Here is a 26,819-nt window from a genome sequence, read left to right on the forward strand (position 1 = left end):
GCTCCCAGCCCCCTGCCCCCTGCTCTAACCACTAGATCCCACTCCCCTCCCAGAGCTGGGGAAAGAACCCAGGAGTCCTGGCTTAATTCAGTGTAACCATTGTTAGGGTGGATAGATGCCCAAAGCTAAACGTACTCCATGCGGGGCTCCAACCCACAACCCCAGAGAAAGACCCATCTGCCGCCATAGCTGAATTAGCCACTCTGGATGGGGTAACTCCCCACAGGCAGCTCTCCCATTAGCCTGAGTAGGATCTGAGAGACGCCAGCCAACACAAGTCTGCCCCAGGGACTCCTTAGATGGGGGGCTTAGTGGTTAGTGTTGGGGGAGTGGGGATTCAGGACTTCGGGGTTCTATTCCCATGGACAGTGGGATGGAGTTCCAGGGGTCAGGATGCCTGGGTTCTCCTCCCCGCCTGGGCTCTCCTGGTTAGAGCAGGGTGGAGCTGGGAAGCAAGATTACTGGGGCCCAGTTCTCAGCTCAGGGAGGGGAGTGAAGTCTAATGGTTAGATTATTACTGGTATTAGGGTAGCACCTACGAGCCCCAGTTCTGGACAAGGACGTCACCCCCCCCCCGTGAGGTGCTCTACAGCAGTGCCCAGGGGGGGTCAGGACTTAGGGCTGAGTTCCCTGCAAGCTGATCCACAGGTAAGCCAATGAGGCTCTGCATGGGCATAGGCCTGCATAGGATCGAGGCCCTTGGGCGGGGGGGGGGGGAGACGAGACACATGGACATTATCACCCATGCTCAGCGCTTATGTGCCCCGCTGCTAGCACCGGGGACAGATTCTGATCCTGGAGTGACTCTGGATTGGCCCAGATGTAAACACCAATCAGAATCCAGCACCCAGACTCAACAGGTTGTGGGTGCATGGGCGGATTTAGCTACATCCTGTTTCTTTAAGGGAGTTGGATCTCCGGCCCTTACTCTCTCCCCCCCCCCCCCCCCCATCTCTAGTTCAACTATGAGGCAGAGTGGGGAAAAAACTCATTGTGGTTTCCCCAGGAAAAGGGGCGTGGGGAGGGAAGCTCCCTGCTCTGAATCAGGTCCCTGGAATGTGAGCCTACAGGGTCCCAGCACACCCCTTCCAGGAAGGGTTGGTTCAGCCTCTGAAAACAATCGAGGATGGCTGAGGAGAGTTGGTTACAATGGGCTGGGTGCCAAATGGTGTAAATCACCGGTTTACACCCGCAGGGGAATCTGGCCCCATTGACTCCAATACAGTTAGGTTAATTTCCACCTCTGGGAATTTGGCTCATCGACGCCAATAGACTGATGCCGATTTACTCCGGCTGGAGATCTGGCTTCAGAGCCTTTTCCGGCAGCACAAGTGACCCATTTGCTCCTGGACAGGGCAGTTTCCGTCACCTCAGGCCCCCGCATGGTCATTGACACCATGGAGAGTGAGTGGGAAATGCTATGGTGTTAGGTGCAAGGTATTGGAGAACCAGGCCCTACTGAGGATTGTCCAATGATGATATTATGCTCTTAGACACCAGATCTCAAGGCACTTTGCAAAGGAGGGCACCAGTATCATTATCCTCATTGTACAGCTGGGGAAACTGAGGCAGAGGCCGGGGAAGCGACTTGCCCACCATCACCTGGAGCCCAGCCCAAGTCGGCTGAGTCTCAGTACCATGCCTTGTCCACTAGACCACGTTGCCTAAGGCCCAAGAGGCAAAATTAGCAAAGGCTTAGGTAGCAGATGCGGCTTTGGGCGGGGGGGGTTAATACAGCATCATGCAGTCTGCAGGTGGGGAGAGGGGAGAGACCTGGAGTGCCCAGCCCGGGCCTGGGGGCAGTGGCTGTAGGGACCAGTTTATTGGCAATATGGTGAGGTGGCTAAGTAGGGGGCGCTCTCCCCTGGCAGTCAGGGGTGGCTCCAAAGTTTCAAGGTGGGACTCTATTCCCTGGCCCCTGGATTGGGAGGAGCTCATTTTTCACCCTTCCTCACCCTCCCAGCCCCTATTATCACAAAGGGGAGGAATTATTTTTTCGCCCCTCCGCCGGGTTGGCACTTTCCCCCCGGTCCCTGCTTCCCGGATGGGGGGGGGGGGCGGGGACGTTTCGCCCCTCCCCGGGATTGGCACTTCCCCCCCCCGGGCCCCTGCTTCCCTGATTAGCAAGGGGAGGTGTTTCGCCCCTCCACCGGGTTGGCACTTTCCCCCCGGCCCCTGATTCCCGGATGGGGGGGGGGACGGGACGTTTCGCCCCTCCCCGGGGTTGGCACTCCCCCCCCGACCCCCCTGATTCCCGGATTGGCGGGGGGGGTGTTTCGCTCCTCCCCAGGGTTGGCACTTTCCCCCCGGACCCTGCTTCCCGGATTGGCGGGGGGGGGTGTTTCGCTCCTCCCCGGGGTTGGCACTTTCCCCCCGGACCCTGCTTCCCGGATTGGCGGCGGCGGGGGGGGGTGTTTCGCCCCTCCCCGGGGTTGGCACTTTCCCCCGGCCCCTGCCTGCAGGTCACGTGGTGCCGGGCCCGGAAGAGGATGGCGGCGGCCGCGCGGCGGGGCGGTGGGGGGACGCGGCCTCTCTCCCTCCTGCTGCTCCTGGCGCTCGGGCCCGCGGCGGCCGGCGGGGCGGGGTCCGAGCCGGGGCGCTGGACCGTGAGCCCCCGTAGCGTGAGTCTGCAGCGGCGCGATAGGGGCGGGGCCTGTCGCGACAGAGGCTCCTCCCCCTGCGGGGGGCTCGCTCCCCCCTTCCCCCCCATTAGCGGCTGCGCCTCGGGGCAATCGCCCCCCCCCCCACAGGTCGGGGGTCAGATTCTTCTGGGCCCCTATAGAGGGGAGGGACCGATCCCTATGTAGAGGGGAGCACGCAAGGGGGGGCGCCCTGCTCTGGGCCCCTATACAATGGGGGTGGGGGCGCCCGGCCCCTATAGAGTGGGAGAGGGGTTGCCCAGCTATGGGCCCCTATAGAATGGGATGGGGGCACCCTGTTCTGGGTCCCTATAGACCAATCCCTATATCCCACCTCTATAGGGACCCAGAACAGGGTGCCCCCACCCCACTCTATAGGGGCCCAGAGCTGGGCACCTCCTCCTTCCTTCACCCAGATAGACCAATCCCTATATCCCACCTCTATCTGGGTGAAGGAAGGAGGAGGTGCCCTGCTTGGGGCCCCTATAGAGTGGGGGGCGGGGGCGCCCTGCTCTGAGCCTCTATGTTCTTCCATACTAGGGGCAGGGCTGGTGTCCCGAGCAGGGCCTGGGCTGTCCCACCTGTTCCTTGTTTGCCTTGTTCTTCATAACAGATGAGCCCTTATATGAGCCTTTAGGTCTGGTCTGTTCCTGGGGCACGTCCGGAAGGGCGGTGGGCTTCCTCGCTTCACCTGCAGCTGCTTAGAGTAGTGGGGCTGGGAGTTGGAGCATCTGGGTTCTAGGCCTCCAGCGGGATGGGGCTGGGATCTCGCTGTTGGAGCAAGGCGGCTGGGAGTGGGGACACCTGGGTTCTATTCACAAAGTAGGATGGGGGCGGGGGGGAGTTGAACAATGGGAGTCAGGACTCCTGGGTCCTCTGCCCAGTTCTGGGCCCGAGTGAGGTCGTGGTTGTTCGAGCAGAGGAACTGGGAGTCAGGACTCCTGGGTTCTCATTGTGGCTTCTCTGTTGTGTCTGTGTGTAACATGTCGCCTTGCTTCCCTGTCTGTGGATTTGGGTGCACCTGCTTTGGCATGGGAAGGCTGAGACTCAATTTTAGTTCATAAAGTCCTTTGAGATCCTCCACTGAGAGTGGCCGGGCGTGCTCAGGCTTGACTGGTTTTCCCTAGCCGACTTCCCCTTGTCGGAACCACGTTCATGCTGTTAAAAACGGTGCAAGCTTCTCAGCCCATGTGATCGACTTCCTACCCGAGACCTTCCACCAACCCTGCCCTGGCCGGGCCACCTGTGCGAGTGAGCCAGGAATTTGGCTTGCGTGGGTCACTTGATCTCCAGCCAATAGCACATTTTGGTGGCTGCGCTTGTTGCTTTCACTAATCACCCCTGGTCCCTGTGGGCCGTCTCCCAAGGGACGTTCTACCATCCCCCCCACCTCAAACAGTCCAATTCCATTTATTTTTACTCACTAGCAGCAGGCTGGATTTGAACTCGTGACCTCAGTCCTTTGAGCCCTCTGATCTCCTCTCTGCCCCACTGCTCAGAAGTTGCTGGTACTCTTTCCTTTTATTAGAGGTGCCAGCCAAGCCCCTCTGTAGTGCTAGGCGCTGTACAAATCCCTAGTAAGAGAGTTTATCCAAATATACATGATACAGGGTGGGAAGGGAAACTGAAGCGGAAGAGCTGGGAATGGGACGCAGATCTCCTTAGTACCAAACCAGTGCTCTAACCCCTGCATCATGCTGCCTCCTAACACAGCCCTTTCTCGTTGTCTCTTCTGAGGACAAGCCGGGGGATAAAACTCTGCTTCTTCCTTAACCCTTCTGCCCTTCCCCAGAAGCAGCCATGCAAAACTTTGCTATATGCAAAGCAGTTTGCCCCGAGTGGCTCATTTATGATGATTCACTAGTGCACATTTCCAGAGTCCTTGCATCGGTTTGTTTAGGAGATCAAAAAACCCCTCCCCGTGTGTTTGCTTACCTTGTGACCGAAACGCATCTTCCCCACCCCTGCCTTTTCAGAACAGCACCAAGAACCTGTTTGTGTTCTCCAAGACGATGTTCAACGGCTCCTCGATCTCTCTCCAGGGTGAGTCGCTTCAGATGCGTTGAAACGCTGGGCTCCGTAAGCTATACGGAGTCCAAACAGCATTTGGGGGATGTTTGGCCGTTTTCGAAACAGTTTCCCAATGTTTTGCACAAAGCTTCGTCTCGGTTGATATAGTTCCTTGAAAAACATTGGAATTTTCCAACGGGAAACTGTTTCAAAGAAGATCTTCCAACAAACTGTGATAAGTACGTGCCTCAGTCTTTGCATGATCGGCCCTTAATTAGGAGCCTAAATATGGAGTTTAAGGGGCCTAGTTTTAGGCACCTAGATTTGAAAGCTTTGATCACAGCTTTCCTGAGAGGGAAATACTAAATCTAGAGAAATAGAGCTCTCCAGTAAATGGAAAGGATTGTCTTCACGGCTGAGGATGAGAGGGAGATTCCCAAACCTGAGCCATTCTTTTTAGGTGACAGATCTGAGGAACTGTCCCAGATTGAGGTATCATTAGAGGAGGTTTTGGAACAAATTGATAAATTAAACAGCAGTAAGTCACCAGGATTAGATGGGATTCACCCAAGAGTTCTGAAGGAACTCAAATGTGAAATTGCAGAACTACTAACTGTAGCTTGTAACCTATTATTTAAATCCGCTTCTGTACCAGATGACTGGAGGATAGCTAATGTGACGCCAGTTTTCAAAAAGGGCTCCAGAGGTGATCCTGGCAATTACAGCCTGTAAGCCTGACTTCAGTACCGGGCAAACTGGTTGAAACTATAATAAAGAACAATATTGTCAGACATATAGATGAACATAATTTGTTGAGGAAGAGTCAACATGGTTTTAGTAAAGGGAAATCATGCCTCACCAATCTACTAGAATTCTTTGAGGCGGTCAACAAACATGTGGACCAAGGGGGATCCAGTGGATATAGTGTACTTAGATTTTCAGAAAGCCTTTGACAAGGTCCCTCATCAAAGGCTCTTACGCAAAGTAAGCTGCCATGGGATAAGAGGGAAGGTTCTCGCATGGATTGGTAACTGGTTAAAAGATAGGAAACAAAGGATCGGAATAAATGGTCAGTTTTCAGAATGGAGAGAGGTAAACAGTGGTGTCCCCCAGGGGTCTGTTCTGGGACCAGTCCTAGTCAACCTATTCATAAATGATCTGGAAAAAGGGGTAAACAGTGAGGTGGCAAAATTTGCAGATGATACAAAATTACTAAAGTTAGTTAAGACCCAGGCAGACTGCAAAGCGCTACAAAAGGATCTCACAAAACTGGTTGACTGGGCAACCAAATGTCAGATGAAATTTAATGTTGATAAATGCAGAGTAATGCACATTGGAAAACATAATCCCAACTATACATAGCTAATTTAGACCCCATCATTTTATGTTACCACTCAAGAAAGAGACCTTGGAGTCATTGTGGATAGTTCTCTGAAAACATCCACTCAATGTTCAGCGGCAGTCAAAAAAGGTAACAGAATGCTGGGAATAATTAAGAAAGGGATATATAATAGGACAGAAAATATCATGTTGCCTCTATATAAATCCATGGTACGCCCACATCTTGAATACTGTGTGCAGATGTGGTCGCCCCATCTCAAAAGAGATATATTGGAATTGGAAAAGATTCAGAAAAGGGCAACAAAAATGATTAAGGGTATAGAACGGCTTCCGTATGAGGAGAGATTAATAAGACTGGGACTTTTCAGCTTGGAAAAGAGACAGCTAAGGGGAGATATGATTGAGGTCTATAAAATCATGACTGGTGTAGAGAAAGTAGATAAGGAAGTGTTCTTTACTACTTCTCGTAACACAAGAACTAGGCGTCACCAAATGAAATTAATAGGCAGCAGGTTTAAAACAAATAAAAGGAAGTATTTCTTCACACAACGCACAGTCAACCTGTGGAACTCCTTGCCAGAGGATGTTGTGAAAGCAAGACCATAACAGAGTTCAAAAAAGAACTAGATAAGTTCATGGAGGAAAGGTCCATCAATGGCTATTAGCCAGGATGGGCAGGGATGGTGTCCCTAGCCTCTGTTTGCCAGAAGCTGGGAATGAGCGACAGGGGATGGATACATGATGATTCCCTGTTCTGATCATTCCCTCTGGGGCACTTGGCACTGGCCACTGTCGGAAGACTGGATACCGGGCTAGATGGACCTTTGGTCTGACCCAGTAGGGCCGTTCTTATGTTTTCTGTAACCCACTGAGCTGGGGCATCTAAAAATACCATGTTATTTTGAAAAGCCCTTTGGATCATATCAAAACACTACTTTTTTTATTTGTCATTTAAGCAGCTACTGTGCTAGACACACAGCCCTCCAGGGAGAGAGAGAGATTACATTTCAAACAAACCCAGAATTTAGTGAAGGTCACACATTGACAGTTGCATAATATATATATCATCTTGTTCTAAGGACCCAGTGAAAATGTTCCAAAGCATCACAAAATGTGTCCTTTTTTTTAAAAAAAAAAAAAGCAATTTTGATTGCAAAAGAATACGAAACATAGGCCCTGAGTTAGCAGGGTACCTAAGCTTTGAGCATGGAATCCGTTCTGCTGAAGCTAGTGAGATGCTGCGTTGCTGAGCTCAGGGGTTCAAAAAATGCAAGTTGGGTCCCCCAACATTACGAGATGGGCTGGCAAAGCATGAGAGTTCAAAAAATAATGAATGAAAACACACCTCGTGTTTTGATTTCTAGTATTAGACTCTCGGGGGTGGGGGGGGTGTCCCATTTCCCAGTTTGTCTTGATTCTCACCTAATCACGTGAATCCGGTAGCTGGGGCTTTAAGCATCAGATATCAGCAGCACCTGCTTATGTATTTTCAAGTTAGGCATGTGCTCAGGTACTTTGCTGACGTGGGACTGTGACAGCAACATGTTGGGGGTTGACGTTCTCGGGCAGCCGAACGCAGCTTGGTTTTGCTTCGTGCCTGTATGTTGGAGAGGAAGCGAGAGAAACCCAAAGGAAAACTGCCCAGTCCTGGGTTGGCCGTTCAAACTGAGCAAGGTCCCGGGGCCTGCAGAGTCCCGAAGATTCAGCCTCTGCTGATGGGACCCAAGCAAATCAGGCTCTCTCCGAAAAAGCCACCATGTGGCTAGAGCTCTGGACTGAGACTTGGGAGAACTGGTTTCTGTTCCTGGCTCAGCTGCTGGTCTGCTGGGTGAACAGGTCAAGTCCCGCCCCTGCCTCAGTTTCTCCATCTGTAAAATGGGGCTAATGATACTGCCTCATCTATCTAATCCTGTCTAGTCTCCCTCTCCCACCCCCATCAGATCAGCCCAGGCTCTGGCGGTGGGGGAAGGGGTCCGCGTTCTGTCTCCATACTTCTCCTGCCAGGGATGATGTCGTCCCAGCTTTTCCTGCTGAGGATGCAAGCGACCTGCCTTGACCCTTGCCGGTCATGACTCCGGCTCCGTTGCTGGGCTCTCGGGTGCCTGTTGGCTGGGCGCTGATGGTGCCTCTGCTTTGCAGTGCTGTCGAAGGAGTGCTCCCCGGGGGTTACCCTGAACGTGACTTGGTACCTGCGAAGCTCCCATTGTCACAACGAAGTCTACATAGACGTAAGCACCTCCGTGTCCTTGCGGCCTGGGCTCTGATTGCAGGGAGGGGCTGGGAGGTGTGGGGAGAAGAGGAGGCCTGGGAAAGGCCGAGGAAGTGGGGACAACTGGATGGAGGAGGCATTCAAAGCAGGCTGGTTGGACTGAGAGCTCTGAGCATAGAGGCCTTTGACGCCCACACTCCCAGAGGGAGCACAGTCCAGTGGTTAGAGCAGGGGGCTGGGAGTCAGGACTCTGAGGTTCTATTCCTGACTCTGGGAGTCCGATGGGTTGGTGCGTGAGACTGGGGGCATGGAGGGGGGTCAGGATTCCTGGCTTCTATTTCCAGCTGTACCAGTGACTCCCTATAAGCCCGGGCAAATTCTTTTCCGTCTCCATGCCTCAGTTTCTCCCTCTGGGAAACGAGGATGATGCTGACCTTGCAGGGAATGGTGGGAGCTGGGGTTGTGAGGCATCATTAATTGTGTGTAAATCGCTTTGGGGCCGTTGGATGGGAGACTAAAAGAGACTAAGGGGGGTATGATTGAGGTCTATAAAATCATGACTGGTGCGGAGAAAGTAAATAAGGAAGTGTTATTTACTGCTTCTCATAACACAAGAACTAGGGGTCACCCAATGAAATGAATAGGCAGCAGGTTTAAAACGAACAAAAGGAAGTATTTCTTCACACAACGCACAGTCAACCTGTGGAACTCCTTGCCAGAGGATGTTGTGAAGGCCAAGACCATAACAGGGTTAAAAAAAGAACTAAATTAATGGAGGATAGGTCCATCAATGGCTATTAGCCAGGATGGGCAGGGATGGTGTCCCTAGCCTCTGTTTGCCAGAAGCTGGAAATGAGCGACAGGGGATGGATCACTTGATGGTCACCTGTTCTGTTCATTCCCTCTGGGGCACCTGGCATTGGCCACTGTCGGAAGACAGGATACTGGGCTAGATGGACCCTTGGTCTGACCCAATATGGCCGTTCTTATATTAATCTGGTTTAACTAATCTGGGTTAATTCACAGTAATTTTCCCTAGTGTCCACATGTAGACTAAACTTTGGGGGGAACTGAAGGGGTGGGTGGGGGGGAGAGGTGTTGATCTCTTTCCTCGGCCTCATCTGCTGGGAATGTGACCCCTCCCTGGTGGGCTCATTGATCCACAACTTCATGGCTATCCCTGGGGTGGGGGGGAATCAGGGAGGCGTCTGCCCCCCATCTAGGGTGTTGGCCGGAGCGTACCGAGCAGGTGATGGGCTATTGGGATCAACCATGTGATCGGTGTCCCCTGGGCGGGGAGATCTTTGGGCCTCGGTCCTAGTCTCTTCCCACCCCTGCAGGAGAAGAGAGCAGAGACTTACCTGGCCAATTACAGGGCCGAGCTGGAGCCGAAGAGCTCCGGCCAGTACATCCTACACTCCTATAAACCCTTCAACTGCAGTCACGCGGTCCCCCTCGAGGTGAGTTCCCTCTGGGGCCGAGGACTGGGAACCTTAGGAAGAGAATGGAGCTCAGAACAGAGCTCTTAGGAACAGGGGTGGCTCTGATGACTGGGGGAGGGGGGGGGCAGGGTGGGCTGATTGGGTGGGAGGCTAGGGGGGCTTGTGGTCGGGGGGGAGGGGGTGGTTTCTAATTCTGCTGATTGAAACAGGAGGGGGCCGTGGTAGCTGGGGGCTCTTGGGCCATTTTAGGGGGGCTGGGGTCCCCGTTGTCTGTGGGGTTCCCTGGGGCGCCACCCTGCTTTGCGCCAGCTGCTCTAGGTGACTCTCTTCTCCCTCCTCCCTTAGCTGAATGTGGAGAGTTTCGAGCTTCCCACCCGGCTGGATCGCCTCACGGACTTGCAGGTGGGTAACCCCAGTGTTGGGCTCCCCTCTTCTCCCCCACAGCCCTGGCTTCAGGCCGATCATCGAGGCCAGCTGGCTGAGAGAGGGGTGCTCCTGTTGAGTCCCCCTGGAGCTTGGGTGGGGGAGGGGGAGAGAGAGCACAGGCGTTCTCTGGGCTTCCTGCGTGGCGTTGCCTGGCCCTCTGATGCGGGGTACGTAGGGGACGTCCCCTCCTTCCCTGGCCCTGGGGTAAGAGCTCTGATCACCCCACCTTTCATGGCTTGAGCCTTTGCTCTGATCTAGGGGCTTGCAGAGCTCCCCTGGCTCTGGGTTTGAGGAGTAGGTTATGCCGTGAGTGTGACCATGCCGTCTGTCATTGGTTCCGTCCTGCAGCTGCGCTGCTGGGATCCTGTCAGGTCTTGCAAGCTAAACAGGATCGGCCCTGGTTGAGGCTTGGATGGGGAACCCAGGGTGCTTTGGGAACCGGGCTTTGATTCCTTATTGTGTGGTGACTTCAGAACAGCGCTAAGGGGGCGTTGCGCTGCAGGGAGCAGGATGGGTGACTTGGTAGAGGGCGCTCTCCCCACAGTCAGTGCTGGCGATAAGGGGTGCAGTGCTATTGGTGGGGGGCTCGGTAGAGAGCCCTCTGAATCGGTGCTGACCCCAGCGCAGCACCGTGTCCCTAGAGGGACAATCTTTCAGGTAAGGGGAGGGATAGCTCAGTGGTTTGAGCATTGGCCTGAGCATTGGCCTGCTAAACCCAGGGTTGTGAGTTCAATCCTTGAGGGGGCAAAATCTGGAGGCAAAAATCTGTCTGGGGATTGGTCCTGCTTTGAGCAGGGGGTTGGACTAGATGACCTCCTGAGGTCCCTTCCAACCCTGATATTCTATGACAAGAGGTCTTGACCGCTTGTGCTGATTGTAGGTCCAATAGCATTTTCCCTAAGCATCGGTGTGCTAGCCCTGGTACCCCATCTGAATTCTATTATTGGCAGTTCCTTCTGCCTCCCTATCCTTCCCCCCTTGCAATTTCAACGGGGCAGCGATTCTTCCTCACTCGCCATCCTAAATGCATGAGCTGATATTTATTTCTTGTTTGCAACGGAATAATATTTTGTGACTCTTATTACAAGCGGGATGTGATGCCGAGAGAGAAATTCCGTTGCCCACTACCTAGAACTGAATAATAACGGCACCATCCGTTCTGTCCGTATTTTTTAATTGCAAGAAGCTGCTTTGAAACAAGTCCTGTACAACGGCTAGAAAGGTGGTTCTGATTTTACTCTCTGAACGGTGTCCAGTCAAGTAAAAAAGTCAGCTGGTTCTAGGTTCAAATCCCAATCAGAACATTTCCATCGAAAGTGTTTTCTGTTGGAAAATGCCATTTTGATTAAATTGGCATTTTTGGCAAAATCTTACAGATTTCGACAACGTTTCCTCTCAGGAGGTAAAAATTGGGATATTGATATTTTTCTAAAATGTTCTGTTTCAAAATGAAAGATCAAAACTTTGGGGTTTAGAAACGTCCTGTATTTTATGTATAAAAGGGTTTTTATCGAAATGTTTTGAGTTTCTTGAAACAAAACATTTTGATTGACCCAAAACATTTTATTTCCAGAATTTTATTTGGCAAAAAATTAGAAAATTTGGCTTTTTGCCCCGATTTGGGATGAATTATTTTCTGATGTGTTTATTTTTCACAGGACAGACCATCTGTTTTCCAACCAGCACACTTCATGCCTTTTCTTGCTTCTTAATGAGAGGTAAAAGGGCTTGGAGCGTGTCTTCAATTTAAATAATAATAGTGTGTGTGTCTACCCTAAAAATAGCAGTTATGCCTTAACTAGCTAGAGGTCTCCTTGGAAGTCCTGGAGATCTGGACTGGGAGCTGTCCTAGCAATGAATGGTGTATTTAACAAAGACTTGCTCTCCCAGTTGTTCAATCTGTTTGAGTTTAAATGTGAAACCACACTTGAAACAGTCCGAATAAACCTGCTTTCTTTCTCAGTTGAGTGTCCTAACCCTACCGATCTCCAGTTGTCCTTAGTCTCCCAAGAGAAAAAATTGAGTTAAAGAAGACCTGGATTTCTAATATAGAAGAAATGTCCGCAGCAGAATAAAAGCTGTTTTGGTGGCCTTTATCCATCAGAAAGATGCCCTGAAAAGAGCGTAACCCTCCACCACTACCATTTTTTTTGCCCATAGAATCTTCTAAAAGACATACATTCTTGCCTCTCAATTTCTGCACTCTGCAGCAGACAACCGGGGTCCAGCGGCGCGGGACTGTGGGTGCACAGCCCAAGGATGCCGCAGGGAAGCAGAAGTCGTCGTCTGCTGAATTGGCCGGTCCACCTGGCAAAAATCCAGAAGCGGCAGGGAAGCCGAGCGAGACCCAGGGAGAGAAACTGGACCCGGGAAAGACTGATGGAACCAAGAAATTAAAAGCAGGGAGGCAGGACAAATCAGAGGTTGGTGACCGCGACAGCTGGCCGATCCCATGGAGTGCTTGTTGGCATGGGTAGGGTTGCTTTCAAGGAGCTGCTTGTGTCTGTAGGACTGGATGGATCCAGTCTCGGGTAGCTCTTCTCTGTCCCTGCCGTGCAGCCTGGCAAATACCGCCCTAGCTAGGCTTCCTCCGTACACTCTGCTGCCCCCTACTGGGTAGAATCAGCACTGCTCGAGTATGTCATTGGCTGATCCAAAATTGTATTTAGAATCCCAGGTTTGTCCACCCACCCCTCGGGTTTTGCCTCCAACATAGAAATCAACAGAGAGTAGTCTGCAGGTTAGATTTTCTCCCCAGGTTGCAACTAGGGCTCCTCTCTCTGCGCTGCTCAGCCTACACCCTAGGTCCTCTTCCTCCCTCTTGCTGTTGCTGGGTGGGTTAACGAGTGCCCCATCCCAGGGAGTGAGAACCCCTGATTGTGTCTGCTGCTCTGCCAGCGTGGGGGTCGGGGGAGGGTGGAAGGTTTGCCTCCTGTGGGTCACTTGGGCTTGTCTGTTTGCAGCTGTATGCCTTAGCCGAGACCTGGGAGGACGGGCCCTACATGTTCATCCTGAAGATTGAGGGGCAGAGCAAGGACCCAAAGGCTGCCCCGAACTGGGAGCTCACAAGTAAGCGCAGCCCGAGCCAGGTGGCTGCAGCGGCCCCACTCCGCTGCCACGGCCCGGGTTCGAATCACTGAGGAAGCAGCGGTCTTGGTGCCCCTTGAACTGGACAGCTGTGTGGGGGAAGGGGTGACTCTCCCTGAGGGAGTTATGAGAGAGGGGGAGCTGTCCCGGGGGAAGTGGATGTGTGGGGTGGATATGGTGGGGGAGGGGTGTGGCAGGGTGGCTGTCCCAGGTGAACAGGGTGTGGGCTGGAGACGGGTAGCTGCTGCAGGGCAAGTAGGGGTGTCTGTGGGTAGGAGGGGGGAGTGTCAGGGGGAGTGAGGGTGGGGGTAGAGAGGCCAGGGGAAGGGGACATGGAGGAAGAGCGGGGGTGGGGGTGGATGTCCTGAGGCAGTGAGGGTGTGTGTGTGTGTGTGGGGGGGGTGAGCTGTCCCAGGGGGAGAGGGTGTAGCCGCGGGTGGGGTGGCTGTCCCAGTGAAGTGGATGAGTGGCAGCTGTCCCATGGGTTTGGGAGGGGGGCTGTTGCCAGGGGAGCAATTGGGGGGGGGGGGAGGGCAGCCATCTCAGCGTGAGTGGGGGGAGGAGGAGTGTGGGGCAGGGTGGGTAGCAGCTGTCCCAGGGGATGGAGGGGGCTGTCCCAGGGGAGTGATGTGGGGGAGGGGCAGCTGTCCCAGGGTGAGTGGGGGGTTCAGTGGGAGGCTGTCCCAGGGAGAGCGGGGGCGGGGGGAGCTGAGCAGGGAGAGGGGTTGGGGGGAACGGGACGGATCCCTGCAGAAGGAAGGGGGCAGAGAAGGGGGGGGGGCAGCTGGTGGCGGGAGGGGGCGGCGAACGCAGCTGGAGAACAGCTGTTGTGGCGGGCGGGCCCCTGGCCTCTGGCTGCTTCTCGGCGCCCAGCTCCGTTGTCTCCCTCCCCAGTTGATGTCCGGATGAAACACCCTCACTACCAGTACATCTCCGCCTCCGAGTGGCCCCTCATGGCGGTGAGTGAGCAGGAGCGGGGTCAAGGCTCAGGGGAGGGATCCGACCCCCAGGGCTGGCACGGTTTGGGGAGCGCAGCCCGGGGGTCTCCATGGCTGTGCTAACACCCCCTACCCAGGAACGCCGGGGTGGGGGGGTTAAGTGGCGATCAGCAGCTGCTTTGGCTGGACTCCCTGCAGGAGCTTTCCTGGGGCTGCTGCCAGCTCTCGCTGCTAGCTGGTTTGTGGCCTCCTGGCGAGCGGGTTTGCCAACCTCTCTCCCCCGCGGTGCTGTGCATTGTGGGTAACCACCCAGCTCTGCCTGACCCCCCCGAGCGCATTCTCATTTAGCACCATGAGCCGGGATGCTGGCTGGTTTTGCAAGCTAAGCAGGGTTTGGTCAGGTTGGTACCGGGAAGGGAGACCGCTGGGGCATATCCCACTACTGCAGGAAGGGACATAGGGGGTATCCTCTGTGGGCCGGTTCTGAGCCCAGCATGGTGTTGGGCGGCGCTGCACAGTGGGGTGGGGTGCTCAGAAGGGGGCGCTCCCCCGTCAGTGCTGCATCATGGCACTGGAGGGGGTTTTGTGCTGCAAAATGGACTCGGTAGGGGGCACTCTCAGGACTGACCCCCATGCCCCATTATGGCACTAGGGGGTGCTTTCCTTTTTCAGTCGTCGCTTCCCCTGCAGCCCCGGTGTGGTGCTAGGGGGCGCTGTGCTGCAAGTGGCTGTTTCAATAGGGGGCGCTCTCCCCTCACAGCCATTGCAGGCCCCAATGCAGCGCTAGGGGGCGCCGGCCCCTCAGATCAGGGCTAATCTCAAGGCCGCAGGGCAGGGTTGGGGGGGGGGAGGGGGAAGGTGTTGGGCAGCCAGGAGGGCCCCCTCCCCCCCGCCCTGCCCCTGTGATCAGGCCCGTCAGCTGCGCCGCTCTCCCGCCCCGCAGTTCTACATGGCCATGTGCATCGTCTACGTGTTCTACGGGGTGTTGTGGTTGGGGCTGCTGGCCTGCTACTGGCGGGACATCCTGCGCATCCAGTTCTGGATCGGGGGCGTCATCCTGCTGGGCATGCTGGAGAAGGCCGTCTTCTACGCCGAGTTCCAGAGCCTCCAAAGCCAGGGGGTGTCTGGTAAGTGCTCGGGGCCCCGGCGCAGCTCCCGCCCAGCAGCGTTCACCCTCGCTGGGACGTGGGTGGAAGACCTGGGGGTGAGTCAGTAGGGGGCGCCCTTCCCTCTCGGCACTGACCCCAGCGAGGCGTTAGGGGGCGCTGGGGGAGCAGGTGGGAGCTCAGTAGAGGGCGCTTTCCCCTTGCAGTCAGTTGTAACAATGCTTTTAGGGGAGTAAAGGGGGGGTCAATAGGGGGCGCTCTCCCCTCTCAGCGCCGACCCCAGACCTTTTTGCTGCCCTCAGGCCCAGCGGCTCCCGCCCTGGGTTGCGTAGAGACCGACAGGAGAACACTGCCGATGCATAATCCTTACGCCGCGCTTGATGCGCTGTTGCTTTGTCCTGCTGGGCATCAAATGCTGGGAAAATCTGCTCCCCTTTCGCGGAGGGTGCTCCCCCTTTGCCACCCTCCTCCTTCCCCTCGTCTCCTCTCTTCTCCCCTCTGCGTTTCCTTGCGGCTCCCAGTTCACGCCTCCGAAGCGTCGTCATCTGGCCTTAGCGCCGCTCCTCCAGCGAGCGAGTCACGGTCGCTTTTCCCCTCCGACGCTGTCACCAGACACCCCGGGTTCAGTTGCGCTCGGTTCCCATTTGGAAGCTTCCTTGAGGGTCGTGCCAGCCACATACATACAGCCCGTGGGCTGGATCCTGGCCGGACCCCAGCCGGACCCCTGTTCCTCGCACGGAACGAGGCCAGATTGCCCCAGGTCTGTTTCCGTCTCTGCGTCTTCTGTCCGGCTCCCACTAGGGGGTGGCATGGGACCGATGTAACGGGCCTGAAATGGCTCCTGGCTCTGGTTTCTGATCCCCTTTCTTCCCAGTTCTCAGCAGCTAAGTTGGTAGGCAGGCAGGCAGGAGGGGCTGGGAGGTGGCTGTGCCTGGCGGGGCTGGCCAGGGGGCATCTGTGCACGGCAGGGAGAGGTGGGGGTGATGATTTGTGCCCCATCCTTCCCGTTCCCCGCCCCGTGGTGACGTTGCTTTTCTCTCCCGTTCCAGTCCAAGGGGCCGTGATCTTCGCCGAAGTGCTGTGCGCCGTGAAGCGCATGCTGGCCCGAGTGCTGGTCATCATCGCCAGCCTGGGGTACGGCATTGTCAAGTGAGTACCTGGGGCTGGGGCCAGGGAGAGTGCGTGAGACAATACCAATGGAAGAGACTTAAGAGTGATGCTTGGCAGATTAGCCCATGAACCCTGGTGGATGATCCCTGAGTAATGCTGCTTCCAGGAACAAGCAGTTCAATTCCTTCCTGACCCCTGCCAATGACCAGTTTACGCCCTGAAGCCTGAGAGCTCACCTTCCCCTCCCTGCAGGAAGGGTAGCGTGCGTTTCATATGGGTTGTGGGGAGCGGCTCCGTGCCTTGCCACTCCGATCGGGGGGCGGGGGCCCTGGTTGGAGATGGGTCAGCCCATGTGTGTGGAGGATGGGGTGACCGTTCCAAGCGTTGGGAGGTGGGGGGGGGTTGCGTGAAGCTGAGGGGGGAGGGGGAAGCTGGAGGAGGGCGGCTCATCTCACGGAAGAGGCCCCTCCTTTCTCCCCTGGCCTGCCCGCCCCGTGGGTGACCCTGACCCTGCTGTCTGTGCTTCTCTGCAGGCCGCGGCTGGGCGCCCTGCTGAACCGGGTGGTGGGCGTGGGGCTGATGTACCTGCTCTTCTCCATCATTGAGGGCGTCCTGCGGGTGAAATCGGTAAGTGGGGACCTTGTGGGGGGAGGGGGGGGGCGCCATCAGCCATGGGCGGCCTGGAGTCACGGCCCCAGTCACAGCGATGGGGGCGCTTCATTGGAGCCCCCGGCTGCCCCGCGGCGGGTGGGAGATGGTGCCTCTGAACAGTTTCTGGGGGCGGCAGGAGCAGGAGGGATGCAGCGGAGGGGCAGGGGGGCATCCTCAGGGCACTGCCCTGCTGGGGACAGCTGTCTCTGCTGGGCACGGCTCTCTCTCCTGGCAGCCCCAGAGGGATTCGCCCCCGGCCCTGGGGGTGTTGAGCGGGGAGGCGTGTGGATAGGGGCTGGCTGCTGGTACTGCAGCTGGGGGTGGGGCTAAACTGGGGAGAGGGCGGGGCTTAGTTGGGGGATGGCCTGGGCCGGTGTGGGGTGGGTTGGCTGGCCCTGCTCCATGATCCCTCAGCGTCTGGCTCTTCCCTCCCCGCTGCCCAGGACCAGGGTAGCACGGCCACCCTGGTGTGCAACATTGCGCTGGCCTTTGTCGATTCCTGCATCGTCTGGTGGATATCCTTTACCCTACGCTCCCGGGGCCGCCTTCCTCCTGCCCCGGCCCCCACCCCACAGCAGGCTCGCTTGGGGGAGGGGGGAGGCAGCCAGGGGTGGTCCCGGCCACCGGGTGCCTGGAATGGGGCTGGCCTTGCAAGGGACAGCCTGTGGGGGTCCCCCTGGGGCTCCCTGTGAGAGGCAGGGCGGGGCCAGGTGGGGATTGCCCCACAGTGGGCGGGGCCTAGCTGTGGCAGGACTTGCCTTGGGGGCGGGGCCTAGCAGGGGGAGGTTTGCCCTGGGGCTCCCTGTGGGAGGGAGGGGCGGGGCTAGCTGGGGGATTGTCCTAGGGGGTGGGGCTAGTGTTCTGATTGACCTTTGTAGGTGGGGGACTCCTGTCCTCTAACCGGCTGTTCCATAGGGGGGTGGTTGGCGGGGGGGGGGGCATCCCTCCTTGATCCCGAACTAACCGTGCCCAGCTGCCCCCATCACAAAGAAGCCCCCCCGCTGTACGAACATGGGTTGGATTGTAGCCGTCTGTGCTGTCCCCCTGCACCCCCTCCTTAGCCTCCTCCCCTCCCTCCCCCGCTCACCTGTCTCTGCTTCTCTTCTTCCCCTCTCCAGGCTCAGGATGACCTGGTGCTGCTGGCTGCCATCCCTTTGGCTATGCTTGACTCTGCCCTCTGCTGGTGGATATCCTGGGCCGCCGTGGGTCTGCCCGAGCTCGGCCGCACGGCTCCCCTCCCCTCCCCTCCCCTCGCGCTCACTAGCCTGCTACGATCCTCCTCTGTCCGGGTCCCCAGCGCCGCCGGGGTCCGCGTCCGACTGCTCCGGCCAGTGGGAGGTTGAGGACTGATTGGGCAGTGGGGGCTGGGCGTCAGGACTCCTGGGTTCCGTTCCCCATTCTGGGAGGGGAGGGAGGTCTAGTGGTTAGAGCGGTCAGGTGAGGGCTGGATGTCAAGATTCCTGGGTTCTATTCCCAGCTCTGGGAGGAGTGTGAGGTCCAATGGTTAGAGCAAGGGGACGTGGGGTCAGGACTCCTGGGTTGTATCCCCAATGCTGGGTGGGCCTGGGCTATGGTGGTTGGAGCAGGAGGGGGCTGCAAGGCAGGACTCCTGGGTTCTATCCCCAGCTGTGCAGTGGGGGGGGGAAGTGGTCAGAACTCCTGGGTCGTATTCCTAGGGTTTGCTGTGTACTATTGGGGGCAGCCTGTCTGTGCCTCAGTTTCCCTGTCTCTAAAATGGAGGTTATGACCCACACCTCCCCTTAGGCCTCTTGGGGTGGGAGGGGCTGCAGGAGGCAGAGGATGCTTATTAACCATTTCCTGGCCTTCGGGGAGTGGGGCAGGGGGGACGTGTGTTGTATGCTACCGAGTGCCTGAGACAGGTAATTCTCTCGGCCTCCTTGTGCGCTGACACCCCCCCCCCCGCCCCCATCTGAGGTGTCCCAGAATGCTTTGCAGTAGTCCCCATTGGTTTATGGGGCATGCCTGGGGGAGGGGCCCAGGTCAGACACCATAGAATGGACGGGGGAGGGTCGCGTGGGCTGTAGCGAGTTCGAGGAGATGAAGCCACCCTCCGCCCCATATCCTCCCGGCGTACCCCGTTTTTTTCCCTTAACGGGCCGCACATCCTCATCAGCCTGGTGCAGACCATGAAGCTCTTGAAGCTACGGCGCAACACGGTGAAACTGTCCCTGTACCGCCACTTCACCAACACCCTCATCTTCGCCGTGATCGGTGAGCCGGGGGCGCTGGGGGGGAGTGAACTGAGAGCTGGGCCCCCTCTCCCGGTGCGCAGGACCCCGCGGGGCAGGGCTCTGAGGCCACCAGGATCCCTTCCCCGGCTCTTGAGCGGCCGTGCCCCTGGATCAGTCTGTGCCCGGGCGGGGATGATTGGCACTGAATGCCCCCACCCCCAGTAGCGATGGTAAAGCTGAACGAGGGGTCGGGGGGACCCACCTGGCAGCCGTCGCCCTGGTAACAGCCTGTCTCCTCCCCAGCCTCCGTCATCTTCATCATCTGGACCACCAAGACCTTCCGGCTCACCAAGTGCCAGTCGGTGAGTAGCCAGGCGCTGCTCTGATTCAGGGCAGCCCCGGCCTGGCTTGTGGGTGCCACGGGCAGTCGGGCCGGCACAGTAACCCGGTGAACAAGAGCCGAGCCTGGGGGAGGTCGGGTCCCTTGGGGAGGAACTGGGCCCAGGCTGGCTGTGGAGGCCACACGGGGCTGCAGATCCGCGCTGCAGCGTCTAACCACCCAGCCCCGGTGGCTGGCTGGCTGCGACCTCCTGGGGTGCTACCGGCCGCAGTCTGCAGCAGCTACTGTTGGGACGCTGAGTCCCACATGGGGCTGGGAATCAGGACTCCTGGGTTCTGTTCCCTGCTCTGCCACTGATTCACTGGGTGCCCTTGGGCAAGGCACTCCCGCCCCGTGCCTCAGTTTCCCCGTTGCTCCATAACTCTCCTGCCTCCAACGGGAGGCTGTGTGGCTGAATGTCAGGGGCGCGGTAGGACGACCCGGGGAGGAGGGGGCTTCCATGTCTGTCCTGCCTCCCCCGGCTCACTCCCTTTCCCGCTGCTCCCTTGCCCCTTCCCAGGACTGGCGGGAGCTATGGATCGACGACGCCTTCTGGAGGTTCCTCTTCTCCATCATCCTGCTGGTGATCATGTTCCTGTGGAGGCCTTCGGCCAACAACCAAAGGTGCCTGGACCCCTCCCCCTTTTTCCCCCCCGGGCTATGCTCTGCCAGGTGCTCGGGACTGGGACTGAGAATGGAAGGATCCAACCCAGGTGTCGTCTGTAACGTCAGTGCCGATCACCCGGGCGGAGGGGGCAGTGAAAGCATCTAGACTGGGGCTTGGCTGAGAGCTGCGCTCGGCCCGTTTTCCAGGGATGAGCCACCTCCTCGGATCCAGCCTCAGTTAGAAAGGCTGGTCCCCGGCAGCAGGGAAGGTGCTTGTTGCCAGGGAAGGGCAGCTGGGATGGGAGGGATCAGTTGGGGGAAGGGTGTTTCAAGATGGGAGCTGTGATGGGGGAGTGGGACGAAGGATCCTGTTTCCCACTGAGTCACTGCTGACCCCAGTACCCCGGCGTGGCGCTAAGGGGGCCATTGTTTGGTTCCCCTCATGCACACACACTATCCCGTAGGACCATTGTCAGCATCTGGTCTAACCGCCTGTATAACCCGCCCAGCCGTTCCTGCAGCCAGTCCAGATCTGGTGGCTAAGATGGAGCCACATCTCCACCCAGTCGCTGGCTGCATCCCCTGCCCTGCTCCATGGGGTATTAAACCCCCAGGTGATGCCCCCCCCTTAAAAAAATATCCCTGCAACTGGCATGGTCTTCTGAAAGGTCTGCCCTAGTTCAAACAGGAGTTATTTTAAGGAAGTCCCTGTAAGGATTTGGTTTTGATCGGTAAATGTCAGTAAACTTTGATTTCGCCGCAAATACGCAAACCAGCGAGAGAAATGTTTCCCTCTGTGAGAACTGAAAGATACAGCTGGGCAAAGGAAGCCGAATGCTGCTTCAGAACGTATCAGCGTTTGATTTCAAGCTATTTACTCATGGTTTGACGTGTGATATTGACAGTTGGTGTTTTAACAGTTACAAAAAAAGTCACTTTTTTAAACCTTAGCATCTGTCGTTAAATAATTGTCTGTCCCCGCTCCCCCATAATTTCCCACAACAGTGAACATTTAAATAAAAAAAATGCTTAAAACCCAGAATTTTGCACACCTGTGAAAATTTAAATACAGTGGAACCTCAGCGTTACAGACACTTGGGGAACGGAGGTTGTTCATAACTCTGAAATGTTCGTAATTGTGATCCAAACATTCTGGTGTTTCTGTCAAAAGTTTACAACTGAATGTTGACTTTAACACAGCTTTGAAACTTTACGATGCAGAAGGAAAATGCTGCGTTCCCTTTATTTTTGCAGTAGTTTGTTTCACACAGCACTGTGCCGTATTTGCTTTTTGTGTGTCTGTCTGCTGCTGCCAGATTGTGTACTTCCGGTTCCAAAGGAGGTGTGTGGTTGACCGGTCAGTTCGTAACTCTGGTGTTCATAAGTCTGAGGTTCTACTGTAGCTGATGATGGGGGGGAAGGTGCTTAAACGTACATCGATACCCTTTGAAATTTTTTTTAAAAGAATCAAATTCTGCCTAGACTTGTAATCCAGGAGGATGATCACAGTGGTCCTCCTGGCTATGGGATCTGTGCATTTGTGAGCCATTGTGCTATCTCGGCAGATACGCGTTTGTGCCGCTGGTTGATGAAGGGAGCGAGGAAGAGGACGAGGAAGAGGAACATATGGTGAATGAGGCCTTTGGTAAGTCGGATCTAACAGGATTCTCCCCCCCCCAGACCCTGGACTCCGGTGTCCGTTGCTTGGGGCAGGGTAGGAAAAAACTGGCCTGAACTCAAGTGACTCCCTTTGCTCCTTACCTTTCACCCTGCTCTCTCGGTGTGTGGCTGGCTTGTGCTCATACACCAATAATACCAATTTGGTTATTGGCGTATACCAACGTGGGGTGTGCAGGAAAGGGTGAGCGAAGCCCTTCCTGACCCCTGCTCCCTGAAGCATGAGCTTGATTTCCCCTTAACTTAGCAGGGCTCTAAATTATCGCAACCAGGAAATGATCCAGCCACAGGGTTGGACTTCTGGCACTGCTACCTGCATAGCTTCTGCACTGTGTATGTATGTGCCTAGGGCAATATATAGGGGGCAAGGTTATTTTTGCCCTGTACACAAAGAGCTGGATTACTGTCCGACATCCTTATATGTAAGCATGAGGTAGGCAGTGCTGTATAAGGGTCAGAGGAGTGGTGACAGAACTGGGAGTCATGACTCCTGGGTTCTTCTCTTCCTGGAGCTGGTTGGGAAGTGGGGTCTAGTGGTTGGAACAAGGGAGGCCGGGGGTCAGGACTCCTGGGTTCTCTTCCTGGAGCTGGTGGGAGAGTGGGGTCTAGTGGTTGGAACAAGGGAGGCCGGGGGTCAGGACTCCTGGGTTCTCTTCCTGGAGCTGGTGGGAGAGTGGGGTCTAGTGGTTGGAACAAGGGAGGCCGGGGGTCAGGACTCCTGGGTTCTCTTCCTGGAGCTGGTGGGGGAGTGGGGTCTAGTGGTTGGAACAAGGGAGGCCGGGGGTCAGGACTCCTGGGTTCTCTTCCTGGAGCTGGTGGGGGAGTGGGGTCTAGTGGTTGGAACAAGGGAGGCCGGGGGTCAGGACTCCTGGGTTCTCTTCCTGGAGCTGGTGGGGGAGTGGGGTCTAGTGGTTGGAACAAGGGAGGCTGGCTCTGTCACTGATCTGCTGTGTGACCGTGGGAAAGTCACGTCCCCTGCTGTGAGGTAGAGGTAACACTGGGGAGGGGTTGTGAGGCTAAGTGGCGTGTCTTTGATCGCAGGGATCTTGACACAAGAGTGCGGTGCAGCGGTGGGGTTGGGTCAGCCCCGTTCGATGGGCACTGGTGGCTTCCAACCAAAACCTCTGTTGCTAGTGGCTCCTTTGTACCCTGCCAGCCAGGGAGGGGAGGGATCAAACCGAGCAGCAGCTGTGGCTCTGAAATGACTTTGCCGACCCACTAGACCGTGGATGAAATGCGAGAATCCCGGGCAACTGCAGCAGGAGGTGGGTGGGGGTCTGCTCCTAGTTGCTCCCTCATTGACCCGCTGGTTTGGGGTCTGTTTTGCAGAAGGGATGAAGATGAGGGGTGCAAAAAATGAAGCCAATGGGATCCTCAAAGGCAGCCGAGTGGTAAGGAATGGGGTCAGGGGGTGCTGATCCGGCTCGTGGCTCCCCAAAGGGGCCTCCACCTCTCCAGCGTCAGGCTCTGAATCGGGTGCCGCCCCTGGCCCCGAATCGGAGCCCTTTCGGCCCCTAACAGCCCTGCCGAAGTTGCTCGTGGCTGCAGACGGGGGCGTCAGGGTGAACAGCTTCCGCCAGCGCGCAACTGGACAGGGTTTGCAGCTGTGGCGTCGCAGGCTGCGTTCCTCTTGGAGCTGCGAAGCTAAGCAGGGTCAGACCCGCTTACTATGTGGGTGGGAGATCCAAGACACTGCAGGGATCGACCTTGGTGACTCTCAGTGGCCAGGGGTGAGCTAACCCCAATACGCCCGTGTGGCGCTAGGGGGCGCTGTGCTGTGGGGTGCTGCCACTCACCACCCAGTGGCTCTAGGGGGCGCTGTCCCCTCCCAGTCAGTGGATTCTTCGTGGTATTGCAAACTTCAGGCCGATGTGCCCAATCTGGGGGATGCTCCCCAGGACTCCAGCACTCACTAGCTGTTCCCCCCCACCCCCTTTCTTTGCAGGATGAAGATTTGAAATGGGTGGAGGAAAACATCCCCTCGTCTATGGCTGACGTGTAGGTTTGAGTGCAATCCCTGAGGTCGCCTGGCCCTTCTGTCCATCGGCCAGGGCAATCTAAGATCTTCTCGCGCGACCCTCGGGAGCTCCCCCGTGGGGGGATGCTGTGAGGAGGACAGTCTGTTCGTACGCAGGGCCTTTGCCTGGCATGCTCTTATAGCCGTGCGGGGCTGCTGGCCTGTTAGCTGTCATGGTAATCACGTTTGGAGCTGGACCCTGCATGGGAGACCGCCGAGGGAAATGCCCAGTGCTGGAGAAATGGTATCGGCAGGGGCTGCTCACCTCTGAGGCTGTACTGGCCCCAGTCTGGCACAAGGGGGCGCTGTGCTGCAGGGGGCGAGGCGGGTGGCTCAGTAGGGGGCACTCTCCCCTGGGAGTCAGTGCTGACCCCATTGCCCTAGGATGGCGCTATGGGGCGTTGTGGAGCAGGGTGGGGGGTGCTCGCCCCTTGGAGTCCATAATGACCCAGTACGGCACCAGGGGGCGCTGTGGAGCAGGAGGTGCGAATACCTGGATATGAGATGACCCCCCAAACCCTCTCCAGCAATATCCCCTGGTCCGTGCTGTGGGATTTGGGATATTTGGCTCCAGCGTCCTGGCTGAATTTCCTCTCGGACAATGTCCAGATTCTCCTCCCCCTCCCCAAGGGGTAAGATCCCTTTCACGCCCTCGCTTGGGACACCCATACGCCTTGGGCTTGAGGCAGATCCGTCTGTCCCTCAGAGGGCCTGCGTCGGTCTGTGCATTAATCCCGTGGACTAACCTTTCCTGCCTCTCTTCCCTCTTGCAGGGTGCTACCCCCTCTGCTGGACTCCGATGAGGTAACCCTGCTTTTCCTATTCAGAGCCCCAGAGAGTCTCCTCCCTGTACCTGCCTGTTAGCTTGCCCGCTCCAAAGGGCACCTATGTATACAGAGGGCAAGGCAGTGAGTCCCCTCCCCTCGGAGCCAGTGTAGCACTAGGGGGCGCTGTTCTCTTGTGTCTCTGACCTGCTAGGAAACAGAGGCACTGACCGCTCATGATCACCCAAGATCCCATCAACCCCTTCACAAGAACCAGGAGCTTACCTAGCTCTGGGTTCTCCGAGTGACTCCGTTCTGCCTCTGTGTCCCCTTCCCGTTTTAGTCGGGCGCAGGGTTTTCCTTCGCCCTCTGCCGTTGTGTAGCTCGGTCCCCGTTCATCAGCTGCCGCACCCCACCCCAGAGATGGCCGACACGCAGCGATCTCTTTGGTGTCCGCGTTTAGCTTGGAAGCAGCGAGGAGTCGTCCTAGGCATGGGGGGTGACTCTTCTCCTCCCCGTGGGACCTAACAAGGGCCCTTTTCTCTCTCCGGCTCCAGGAAATAGTGACCACGAAATTTGAAATGTCCAAGATGGAGTGAGAAAGGAATCCGCCCCGTTGCGCTGCAGGATACGCCCAGCTTCCCTCCGTGGCCCGTCGGGGAAGGAGAGTTGCTGGTGGTTTTTCTTTTAATATATATATTTGTATATGGTTAAAAGATTATTTTATTACCTTTAAGTTTCTAATTCTCGGGCTTTAACGGACTGGGGAGCTCTCCCCTGCTAGCGGCCCCAGGAGAGCGCCCCCGTCTGGGGAGGAAGACCAGAATGCACCTCGACCAGGATCAGCTTCTTTCTCGGACTGGATTAGGAAGGAAACTGCTTTAGGCTGCTCTGGGCCTCTGTCCCGCTGGGGAGCGGCGCTGGCTGGACACGTGCAAGTGGTTTTCTAACGGGTCGGGGGGGGGGGGGGGGGGAGTGACAGGCAGACACGTATTGGGCGCACCTGTTATGGGGTTCTTGTGGGGGTGCCCGTCTTTCAGGGGTGGTGTCTAAAGGCTGGGGGTGTCTGGAGGAGGCGAGGGGGGTCGATCTAAGTGGGATGGGGTGCTTTTATATGGGAAGGCAGGCCGGGAGCTTTGTGTGGGGGCTGGGTGTGTAAGGGAAGGCGGGAGGCATTCTGGGTGCAGGTGGCAGTGATGGGTGGCTGGCAGTGACAGGGGCAGGAATGGGGTAGGGAGAACGTCTGGCTCTTCTGGGGCCCCTCGCATTCTGCTGCCAAGACCGGGACACTTCCTCTTTCCAGCCCAGAGAGCCTGAGGGAACCCATGTGCATCCGCCACCGGGCGCTGGGCAGGGGACACCGCCACACTGCGGTGCATGCTGGGATCCCGCTCGGCGGCAACTCTGGACGTGGGATTCTCCGGGTGGCTGCACCGGGCATCGCAGCTGCTGCCAGGGGCAGTGCCTGGCACAGCGCATCCTCCCTGAGCCTCTTCGACTCCAGCGGGGGCCACTCAGGGTTTTCTCCCCCAGCTGGGCACCCGCTGAGGCGGATGGAGTGCCAGGGCTTGCCCGCCCCGGAGCCGGTGCCCTCTTCTCCGACGTCGCTCCCGGCTGGCACAGCGGTCGCACCAAGAGACCTATCCAAGATCCGCCGATGCCCCTGCGGCCAGAGAGGAGAGACGCCTGGTCCGTGCCGGGGCCCCCCATTCTGGAACTGACAAGGGTCACTAGTCGGTGCCCGTTGCCAGGGCGAACGCGTGCCTGGTGCTTGCTTCAGGCTGTGCCCGGCTGCAAACTGGACCTGGCTCGGACTGGGAGGAGGAGGAAGAGCACCAGTAATGACCAGGGACCCGGAGCCCCCGCCCGGCCCTGCCTGCAGAGCCCACCCGGTCCCTGGCATCGCTGGGCCGCCTGCTTCTCTCGCCCGGCTACGCAGCTGTTTGGTGACTGTCGTGCTGACGAGCCAGCGAGCTGGAAAATCGATCGCCTGCTGCTTCGCCCTCCGCCGGCAGGAGCAGGGCTGTGATTGGCCGTGTCTGATCTTGCGGACAGACCCCCACCCCCCATCTCCCTCTCCTCACGCCTGAGCCAACAGGATATTAACTACGCTACACAGCTCGGCCCTGGAGCCCAACCAAACCTGCCCTGTCCCTGTGCCCCTAGAGGGCCCCCGCAGAACTGAGGGCAGCCCATGGACCCACGTGAGTGGCAGCCAGCCGGGG

At 57.1% G+C, this 26,819-nt stretch overlaps 1 protein-coding gene across 1 annotated transcript; it reads left to right on the forward strand.

Annotated features, from left to right (window-relative positions):
* The first annotated feature begins 2,489 nt into the window (after positions 1-2,489).
* Positions 2,490-25,300, forward strand: LOC135893188 (transmembrane protein 87A-like). The gene is made up of 20 exons (XM_065420987.1): positions 2,490-2,621; positions 4,616-4,682; positions 8,130-8,218; positions 9,540-9,659; positions 9,987-10,043; positions 12,278-12,490; positions 13,031-13,136; positions 14,049-14,113; positions 15,036-15,219; positions 16,248-16,347; positions 16,842-16,935; positions 17,403-17,474; positions 19,083-19,191; positions 19,455-19,513; positions 20,051-20,154; positions 21,702-21,781; positions 23,143-23,204; positions 23,759-23,811; positions 24,604-24,634; positions 25,152-25,300. Exons 1-20 carry the CDS (start codon positions 2,490-2,492, stop codon positions 25,191-25,193), a joined length of 1,839 nt encoding a protein of 612 aa, XP_065277059.1. The 3' UTR covers positions 25,194-25,300.
* Positions 25,301-26,819: the final 1,519 nt, after the last annotated feature.

This window comes from Emys orbicularis, chromosome 21 (assembly GCF_028017835.1).
Source record: "Emys orbicularis isolate rEmyOrb1 chromosome 21, rEmyOrb1.hap1, whole genome shotgun sequence".
Taxonomy (NCBI): Eukaryota; Metazoa; Chordata; order Testudines; family Emydidae; genus Emys; species Emys orbicularis.

Bases quoted from the DNA above. Each gene is read 5' to 3' on its own strand.
- LOC135893188 (XM_065420987.1), top strand. From the start codon at position 2,490: ATGGCGGCGGCCGCGCGGCGGGGCGGTGGGGGGACGCGGCCTCTCTCC. The intron at 4,683-8,129 runs GTGAGTCGCTTC...TCTGCTTTGCAG, and splicing joins CTCCTCGATCTCTCTCCAGG to TGCTGTCGAAGGAGTGCTCC. The intron at 17,475-19,082 runs ATATCCTTTACC...AACGGGCCGCAC, and splicing joins ATTCCTGCATCGTCTGGTGG to ATCCTCATCAGCCTGGTGCA.